This window comes from Carcharhinus amblyrhynchos, chromosome 18 (genome assembly GCF_965287045.1).
Source record: "Carcharhinus amblyrhynchos chromosome 18, sCarAmb.v2.hapA, whole genome shotgun sequence".
NCBI classification, from domain to species: domain Eukaryota; kingdom Metazoa; phylum Chordata; class Chondrichthyes; order Carcharhiniformes; family Carcharhinidae; genus Carcharhinus; species Carcharhinus amblyrhynchos.
The window spans coordinates 34,861,868-34,872,298 of NC_137341.1; the positions used below are offsets into that span (position 1 = coordinate 34,861,868).

At 42.9% G+C, this 10,431-nt stretch overlaps 1 protein-coding gene across 1 annotated transcript in view; it reads left to right on the forward strand.

The window, feature by feature from the left end:
- The window catches only part of vwa3a (von Willebrand factor A domain containing 3A), a 44,681-nt gene extending 35,098 nt beyond the window's left edge, over positions 1–9,583 (forward strand). The window contains exons 27-32 of the mRNA XM_080206775.1: positions 262–406; positions 2,596–2,740; positions 4,880–5,031; positions 6,671–6,797; positions 8,411–8,508; positions 8,700–9,583. Of these exons, the coding sequence (XP_080062901.1) occupies positions 262–406; positions 2,596–2,740; positions 4,880–5,031; positions 6,671–6,797; positions 8,411–8,508; positions 8,700–8,754 (722 nt within the window). The 3' untranslated portion in view covers positions 8,755–9,583. The remainder of the gene's footprint in view (positions 1–261; positions 407–2,595; positions 2,741–4,879; positions 5,032–6,670; positions 6,798–8,410; positions 8,509–8,699) is intronic.
- Positions 9,584–10,431: the final 848 nt, after the last annotated feature.

A 10,431-nucleotide genomic window follows, 5' to 3' on the forward strand; every position in this document is an offset into this window, starting at 1 on the left:
GAGATGAGAAGTGCTTTAAACACAGTGATAAGATTATTAAATTGGAGGCTAATGTAGGTCAGTGAATGATGCATTATGATCAAAATGGGCAGCAACTGAAAGCATTTCTCTTATTTATTGTGATACATACAGTGACTGTACTTTGGAGAACAGAGAGAGAGAAAGACTCTTCCCTGTTTAAAATCACTATCCTGTGGTTCATTAGCTGCAGTGTGATTGTCAGTGCCCGCTGATGTTTTATTCTTAAATATCTCTGTGTAGGAAGCAGACGCTTATTTGGGACAATCTTGGAGAAGAGGGTCTGTATTCTGCTGGACACCTCGGGATCCACCGACCCCTATCTGCCAACACTGAGAAAGGAACTTACTTCCTTGATCTGGGAGCAACTGAGGAAGAATAGCCACAGGTAATGTGCAGAGAAAAAGCAATTGCAGTGACATCTCGATCAGCCAGAAGCATTCTTGCAGCCCTGTGCAGGATATCTTCCTGATCCCTCTCCTTGGTGAAGAATAAGATGGATGAGAGATGTGGTTTCTATCCATAATTCAGCAACAAATCCATTCTGCTCCTTTTTAATCCCGCTATTAATTCACTTGCTTTGAGATTGCATTTTTTGGCCACTTTTCCCACAGAAAGGACATTGAGTTTGGGAGAATTATTTTTAAAATTCAGGTTTTCAATCTGGTGACTTCACACCGGACCAACAAAGGCCATGAGTATTTGGAGAATGAGGCTTTAACATTACTTCGACAATTGGAAGCATTAGCTTTTGTACAATCATCGGCCTTTTGGCTAAGATCATGTGTAGTATTGACATGCTGTCCTTGGTTGAAGTCATTAGGTTACGTTTTACTTTCATTTGAAGCAATTTTTAAAAGTAGCACCTTGGAGGAGGAGCTATGCCTGCTCCAATCAGCTTGGATCATATAGATCAAACCCAGGACAGGAGGTGAGAGCCCTGTCTTGTCAGCTTGGATCGGGAATGTCTCAACTTGTTGAAACTCTGAATTGGACTTCATTTGATTGAATTGGATTAAATAAAAATGAAAAATTTGTACAATCATATGACACAGCGGGAGACCATTTGGCCCATTATGCCTGTGCTATCTCTTTGATGGACCTGTCCACGTTGCCTCACTCCCCTTACCCTTGTTCCATGGCAAACTTTCCCCTTTCAAGTATTTCTCCAAACCCTTTTGAATCAGGCTTTTGAATGGACCTACCTCACATTAAGTTGATCTTTCTCTACACCCTAGCTATGACTGTAACACTACATTTTGCACTGTCTCCTTTCCTTCTCTATGTACAGTATATTTTGTCTGTATAGCACGTTAGACTTTTCATTGTATACTAAAATATGTGATAGTAAGTCAAATCAAAGCGAAATTAAATCAAAGAAATTTGAATTTGCAGCCACTGTCCTTTCAGGCAGCACATTGCAGATGACAGTAGGTCACTGTGTAAATGTTTTTCTCCTCGTTGCCCCTCGTTCTTTTGTCAGTTACGTACAAGGATGACACGGTGGCACAGTAGTTAACACTGCTGTCTCACAGCTCCGGGGATCCAGGTTCAATTCTGGCCTTGGGCAACTGTTTGATTGTCTTGTTTTCCCTGTCTCTGCATGGGTTTTCTCTGTGTGCTCCAGTTTCCTCCCACGGTACAAAGATGTGCGGGTTAGATAGATTGACGATGCTAAATTGCTCCTTAGTGTCCCAAGATGTGTAGGTTAGATGGGATTAGCCTTGGTAAATGTGTGGAGTTACAGGGATAGGGCAGAGCAAGATACTCTCTCAGAGAGTCAGTGCAGACTCAGTGGGCCAAATGTGGTACTGACCCATTCTGCCATGAAAAGCAATTTTTATATATTTATTCCAGCAAAATCCTTCAGAATTTGGAACACTACAGTTAAATCTCCCCTCAACATTTTCTGTTCCATTGAGGACAACTCCAGCTTCTCCGCTGTCTGCTTATAACTGAGATTCCTTATCCCTGGTCCTGTTCAAACAAATCTCCTCTGTACACCCTTCAAAGCCTGACATCTTTCCAAAAATGTGGGACCCACAACTGACCACATGCTGAAGATTTAGAAAGGCTTAGGCATAACTTTCTTACTTTTATGCTCAGTGCTTCTACTTATAAAGCCAAAGATCCCGCCAAAGCTTTCTTTTAAACAGCCTTTTCAACTTTTAATTTTAAGTTTATTTTATTAGTATCACAAGTAGGCTTACGTTAACACTGCAATGAAGTTATTGTGAAAATCCCCTAGAATCCACACTTTGGCACCTGTTTGGGTACACCGAGAGAGAATTTAGCATGGCCAGTCCACCTAACCAGCACATTTTTTGGACTGTGGGAGGAAACTGAAGGAAACCCATGCAGACATGGGGAGAACATACAAACAGACAGTGACCCAAGCCAGGAATCAAACCCAGGTCCCTGTGCCACTGTGCTGCCCTTATCCCACCACCAATTACATAACCCAGCACAAAACAGCTCAAGACTGGGACTACTAGTGCTGGCAGCATCAATGAAGAGAGAAACAGGGTTGATGCTTTAGCTTACTGATCTTTCAGCAGAATTGTACTTTTATTCCAGCTTTAACTTGCTGTGTTTTGCCGAGCATGTTGACTCCTGGCGGGATTGCCTGGTGGAGGCTACAGATGAGACGTGTCATGATGCTGTTCAGTGGGCCTCAGGAGCCATTGCCCACGGAAACACTTGCACCCTGGAGGCCTTACAGGTTGGCTTTACTTTTACTTTGATTCCTTTTCAAGTTTCTGTTGCAAAATCCTGGACATTTTTTGAGACTGCTGATGTCGTTTGTGAAATGCAGAACTTGGATGTAAATATTTCCTGAATATATTTGCTTTCGAGCGGTCTATGCTCAGGGTGACCTGATAGAGGGCTGTCAGATAATGAAACAGCTGGATAGTGTTTTGATAGATTATTTCAGTTTAATGGATTGGGGAGGACTGAGGGGAACATCAGGATGGGAAAGAATTGGGTGTTGGGTGGTTCCTCAGTTCCCTGTGAAGAGAGAGCCTCTGAACTGTATTGCCAGCTGGATGGATCTGTTCTGACTCCTGACTGGGGCCGAGATCGCATCATAAGGATAATATTTTCCCATGTTGGGGCTATGTCTATTTTTCCTCCTATTTTGCCTGATATAATGACCTGGAGAGGGTCAGGTGGTCAGTTGGGCTGGAAGGGGTGATAGAGTATTGATGCATGAAGCTCTGCCAGGCTTGATGGACCAATAGCCTTTTCCCATCCACCATTTTCATATTCTTAAATCTTTGTAATGGGGACATTTGTGATATATTTACATCTTTGTTGGTGGCGTTGTAAAGCATTGATCTGAATATGGAGTCAATGACTCCAAGGGTCTTTGATATTCTGACCTATCAACAGGTCTAACCCAGCATGTTGGGTTGGTAGTGGAGTCAAGTTGTGAAACTGACATAAAGGGCCCGATTTTACTATCAAGTTGCGCTTGTTTTTGGGCGCGAAAACTTGGTAGAGTTGGGTGTGAGGTGAGTAGTGTGATCCATGAGAGGCCACACCAACTCCATGGCCATTCCTTATTTACCAATGGCTGAAAGTGGCGGCGATTGGGACTGCACCCAAAATGGACATGACGGCGATTTGAATGCATTTGAATTGAATTAATGGCTGGATGCCTCACTTTACCGGCACTTCCCCCTTTACCATCGCGTTCGCCTGTCCAGACGCGGCGCGAAACAGACATGGTCGGCAAGGGTCCGATTCGGACGCTCCAGCTTCTGAGGAGGTAAGTTCAGAGCTTCAGGCAGCTCTCTGACTCAGATCGTGAGGGTGGTGGGAGGGGAGGAGGAGGGGGGGAGGGGTCAGATGGCTCTCTGGTTGGGGGGGGTGGTGGGAGCGGGGTGGGTTTGACCCTGATTGACCCTAGTTGACCCAGGAGCTGCCATTCCCTTTGCTGTTTGAATTTCCTCTTGCTGAACCAGAATGCAACAAAAGCAGCCTCTTATATTTACGTAGCACCTTTAAAATAGTTAAACATCCCAAGGGGCTTCAGAGGAATGAGCAAACGAACACTGACAATGAGGCACATAAAGGAGTCACTGGGACAAGTGACCTAAAGTTTGGTCAGAGGTTGGTTTTAAGGTGCACCAGATCAAAGGGGAGAGAGGTTGAGAGGTTTCAGGGAGGGAATTCCAGAACTTAGGGCCTTGGCAGCTGGAAGCACGGCCACCAATATCAGAGCAGAAAAATCAGGGATGTTCATGATGCCAGAATTGGGGGAGTGCAGATGTGGATGCACCGAGAGGGTTTGAGTGGCAGAGGAGATACAGGAGAGGCCATGCCATCCAGGAATGAGAATTTTAAAATCGAGTCACTGACAGAGCTGGGAGTCAGTATAAGAGATCAGTAAACACTGGGGTGACGGGGGAGAAGGAATTGGTGTGAATTAGGATACAGACAGCAGAGGGTGGGAGGCCAGCCAGGAGAGCATTGGAATAAAAACAGGAAATGCTGGAAAAGATCAGCAGATCTGGCAGCATCTGTGGTGAGAGAAAATAGAGTTACATCCAGACTCAAACATTAACTCTGTTTCTCTCTCCACAGGCACTGCCAGACCTGCAGCATTTTCTGTGCTTATTTCAGATTTCCAGCCTGCACAGTAATTTTGCATTGGAATAGCTGAGTCTGCCACTAACACAAAGGCATAATGATTTCAGAAGCTAACTATTGTCAGCCTCAATGATTTTGTATTGGAAGCATAATGTTTCAATAGCCTCCTCAGTCTGGCTCCCTTTCTTTGTCTCTGAGACCAAATTCTGTTTTTATCATCAGTTTTGAGCAGATTCCTCATTACAGTTTACTATTCTGTGAACAGAGGGCCTTTCAGTTTGTGGATGTGCAGGGAATATACCTGCTGACTGATGGAAAGCCTGACACCAGCTGCAGTTTGATCTTGAAGGAAACTCAACGACTGAACCAGGGACGAGGCGTCAAAATTCACACCATTTCCTTTAACTGCACAGACAGGTGAGGCACAGAGCTTGCTGGAACCACTGTATCTTTCCCTGAGGCTTCACTGTGATTTCTGCTCAGGGTGGATAGGTGCTGCCTGAGAGTTTAATGTGTTGATATGAGAAGACTCACAACGTGCTGTAAAAATGGGGTGGATTTAATCGTAGAATAACACAACACAGGTGATGGCTGTTCGGCTCATTGTGCCTGTACCTTTAAAGAGTTATCCAATTAGTCCCACTCTCCCAGCTCTTTCCCCTGAGCCTGTATCTGTTTGCTTTACCAGTATGGATCCAATTTGGAAAGTTATTGTTGAAACTGGGAAATTTACCCGGGGTTAAAGATAAATGAGGAAAAGGTTCCAGTTTTGATTTTGAGATTTTGAATGAATCCATCTCCCCAATTCTCGCGCTTATATTTGCTTCTCCTTTTTAGGTGAAGGAGTTTTTTCTTATTCCCCACATGCTTTGAACTGTTTGTAGATCCCCCACTTATCGACAGATCACATGTCCTCCACCTGTCTAATTTTCCACTCTCCATCTTCATCTGTCTTGTGCCCCACTCAGCCTGCCCGATGCCCCAGCCTGCCCGATGCCCCATGTGCCACTATAGCTACCTAACAGCTGAAGTGAAGGGTGCAACGTGATTTCACACTTTCATTTGGAGGGTTATTTATCTTAAATCTCCACAAGTTTTAATTTTTAATTTAATTTAATAGGCTCTTCATCCTCAAGAAACCTCAAGTGTTAAACAGCGGCTTTGTAAGGAAGGCTGTCGTTTATTCCACACCAATAAAATTGATATTTGGATTGAAGCAACATATTGGGTTTCTGCACAATAAGATCCACAATGTCACCGGACCTTCTGAATTTCTAAAACCTTTTGGAAATGTTAATTATGAAGTATAAATGTGAACTCAAATCAGTAAATAAGGGCGGCACAGTGGCACAGTCGTTAGCAGTGCTGTCTCACAGCGCCAGGAACCCGGATTCAATTCCAGCCTTGGGTGTCTGCAGAGTCCGCACGTTCTGTCTGTGTCTATGTGGGTTTCCTCTGGGTGCTTCGGTTTCCTCCCACAGTGCGAAAGTCGTGCTGGTTAGGCAGATTGGCCATGATAAATTGCCCCTTAGTGTCAGGGGAATTAGCGGGGTAAATATGTGGAGTTCCGGGTTAGGGTTAGGCTGGGATTGTTGTTGGTGCAGGCTCGATGGGCTGAATGACCTCCTCCTGTAGGGATGCTATGATTCTATGAATGGAATGTATGAAGTATCATTCTTCACTAAAGTGCTGGATTTAGGAGCAGGTATTATGTGGGTTGAAATGATGGCATTAATTTCTAAAATATATATTGAGATGAATACAACGTAGTTATTAATAAATCCAATCGGGAATCCAGAAGAAATTTCTTTGCTCAGAGAGTGGTGAGAATGTGGAATGCAATATTGCAGGGAGTGGTTGAGGCAAATAACAAAGATTGACTGAAGAGGAAGCTGGGTAAATCCATGACTAACAGATGACTTTTGTCTTCAGATCAGTGAGAAGATGGATGAGGAAAACTGCCTTCCAATAGCTCCCTACTTATTCCTACTTGTGTATTCATTTTAAGAAGCTTTTTGTGCCTTTGTCAGTTATTTTCTGCTTCCCTTGCTGATAGCACCGCGAATGAGTTCCTCGAAAAGTTGGCAGCCCAAACTGGAGGCCGTTTTCACCGTTGCCATGGAGATGTTGATGGACAGCTGGCAGCATACAAAATGCTAGAGGGAGGATTCTCAGATGAAGATGTAGGTCGCTGACATCATTTATTGTAAATTATAGCCGCTAACCTTATTTCCTCATTTCTCAATGATTGTTTTAGGGCAGTGAGTATTGGCGCTGATATGTTCACGAATGAGGTGGGGACAGTGCAGGACTCATAACAAACAGAGACTATTTACTCCGAAAACAGAGGGTGGAATTATATGGCCCCCAACTGCTGGAGAAACTCTTCCGGTTTTGCCTGAATCAATGGAATTTAGAATGACCCGGAGCATTTTCCAGTCCCACCCCTACCATGACGCGGCTGGAGAATTCCACCCAGAGTTTACTCACTCAGTGAACAGAGTTTACTCACTCGGCGAAAAGTCTTTACAACCCACAGCGGTCCGAGCCCCTGACTGAAGCTACAGCAAAGGTTCCTGATTAAAAACAAGATTGTTTCTCCAATGCAACCAAAGTGTATAAAATCAACCCCAGCCACATACAGCCGCGGTGGGGCCTCCGAGTGCGAATGGGCAACTCCCCTGGGGAGGCAGTGGCATAGTGATATTGTCACTGGACTAGTAATGCAGAGACCCAGGGTAATGCTCAGGGAGCCCGGGTTCAAATCCCATCATGGCAGACGGTGAAATCTGAATCCAATAAAAACCTGGAATTAAAAGTCTACTGATGACCATGAAATTGTCGATTGTTGTAAAAATCCATCTGGTTCACTAATGTCTTTTAGGGAAGGAAATCTGCCATCTTTACCTGGTCTGAACTATATGTGATTCCAGAGCCACAGCAATGTGGTTAACTCTCAAATGCTCATCATAGATGGACAATCAATGCTGACCCAGCCAGTGACACAAATATCCCACAAACAAATTAAAAAAAACCTCCATTCTGGCTGAGATTTGCCTGCGACCTTGGAATATAATGTTCAATTCTGGTTGCCAGAAGGATGTGGAGGCTTTGGAGAGGGTACAGAAAAGATTTACCAGGATGTTGCCTGATATGGAGGGCATTAGCTATGAGGAGAGGTTGGAGAATCTTGGTTTGTTCTCACTGGAACGATGGAGGTTGCAGGGCGACCTGATAAAAGTCTACAAGATTATCAGAGGCATTGACAGAGTAGATAGAAGCTTTCTCGCAGTGTGGAAGAGTCAATTACTAGGGGACACAGGTTTAAGGTGCAAGCAACAAGGTTTAAAGGAGATATACAAGACATTATTTTTTACAGAGGGAGTAGTGGGGTGCCTGGAACTCGTTGTAGGGGAGTAGTGGATGCGGACACAGTACTGACTTAAGGGGCTTCTTGACAAATATATGAATAAAATGGGAATAGAGGCATACAGTCCCGGAAGTGTAGGGGGTTTTAGTTAAGTTGGGCAGCATGGTCGGTGTAGGCTTAGAGGGCTGAAGGGCCTGTTTCTGTGCTGTAATTTTCTTTGTTCTTTGTTCTCTTTGATCTTATGGACAAACATTCACTGTGGCAGTAATTTAGAAATGGTTTAGAAACTCTTGCAGAATTGGTAAATGTTGATTATTTGGTGTGAGAATCACACTATTCTAAAATGATCTGTTCTGACTTCAGGTGTGCATCACATTTGGAAATGACGAGTTTTTTTTTGTAAAATGCTACGTTTTCTGGTTTCAGAATCCTAATCTTCCAGCATTTGAGGGCAACGATTTAAAGAGGCTGTCTAGGGAAATCACTAAAGCTCGACGATTCCTAACACAAGCTAAATCCTTCAGGTTGGTGTTTCAATGATTGTCTTTGCTGTTTAATTGTGTTCATTCCCCCTGCTCTAATGGGCTGAATGCTACAAAACTAAGATAGGCCTGATTAACGGAGTGATGGTGCTATTGATGGACTTATTCTGAATAATGTGCAGAGTGTAACAGCAGTAACTGGTGTAATTCACTGCTCTTCTCATTTTAAACAGACACTTACTTTTGGAAAAACAAGTTAAACCGGATCAGACAAGCACTGGAACTTAGAGCACAGCACTAGTCAGTGAGGACCAAACAGAATGAATGGGCTTCAGTGTCTTCTGAGTTCCATTATTAGAGGAAGTATTACCTTATCTAATTTCCTAACTTATTGAATCTCTTTCTCATATGATATTAAATTATTGAATTACATTAACCCCCAACCACCTAAACTCATATAAATACAAACCAAGTCTATGCAACTGTCCTTTATAATTTAATCATATTAGCCCTGTGTGGCAGGTATCTTTTCGATGATTCTGCACAATAACTCCCTTCATGGTCAATGTGTGTTTCATTCTCACTCCAATCCAGATATACCCTCTGTCCTGACACTTTGGTGCAGTACAGAGGGAGCTTTGCATTATCGAAGATGTGATATTCAGGTGGACATTGCAAGAACCCCGGGCACTATTCAAACAAGAGTGGGGGAAATTTTCCCAATGTCCTGGCCAACATTCTTCCCTCAACCAACACTAACTAGCTGGCTACCTATAGTGGTGGGACCTTGCTGTAGGAAAGGTTGTTGGCTGTTTAACAACAGTCACTGTACATCAAATATAACTCCCTTATAAAGGAGGTTCACATCTAATGGAATTTAGGACTAACTTCACAGAATATCTGTTGGATTTGCCTGACAAATTTCCAGTCATTTCTGTGTATGATTTCATGTTACTTTTTAAAATGACTTACTTCATACTGAATGAAATATGAGTTATGTGAATAATTTACACTTTGATTTTCTAGATGTGTGTTCTTCAATATCTTAATAAATGATTTGTAATGTTTTTGTACATTTTATGAAAAATTAAGATGATCAGTGTGAATTTGGAATAAAAAAAAGTTTGTGCCTGTGTTTTCTTCAAGCACCTTGTGTTGCTTCAGTGTCCCTCCCATTCATTTAAATTTCACACAACACAGTGGAAAGAATGTAGGAATTAGGAGCAGAAGGAGGCAATTCAGCCCCTCGAGTCTGCTTCCCCCATTCAATCAGATCATGGCTGATCGCTCCCACCTATTCCCCATATCCCTTTATCCCGTTTTGATTAGAAACATACCTATCTCTTTCTTGAAACCATTCAGTGATTCAGACTTCACTGCACTTTGGGGCAACAAATTCCACAAATTCATCACCCTCTAGGAGAAGTAATTCCTCCTCATCTCAGTTTTAAATCTACCACCTCTCAACCTATACCTGCGACCTCTTGTTCGAGATTTTCCCATAAGAGGAAACATTTGGTCTACATTTACTTTAGAATCCCTTTTAAAATTTTATATATCTTGTTCAGATCCCCTCTCATCTTCCTGAACTCCAGCGAGTGTAAGCCCATATTGTTCAATCATTCCTCACACATCAGTCCCTTCATCCCTGGAATCAATCTGGTGAATCTCCTCTGAACTGCCTCCAATACCACTGCATCTTTCCTCAAAATAAGGAAACCAAAATTGACACAATACTCCAGATGTGGTGTCTCCAACATGCTATACAATTGCAATAACATTTCTTTTATACTCCAATCCCTTTGCAATAAATGCCAACATCCCATTTGACTTTTTTAGTATATGCTGCACCTGTATAATGACTTTGAGATTCATGAACACAGACACCCAGATGCCTCTGCTGAGATGCATTTTGAATCTGCTTTCCATTTAGGTAATAATTTCCCTATTTTTTTCCCACTCATC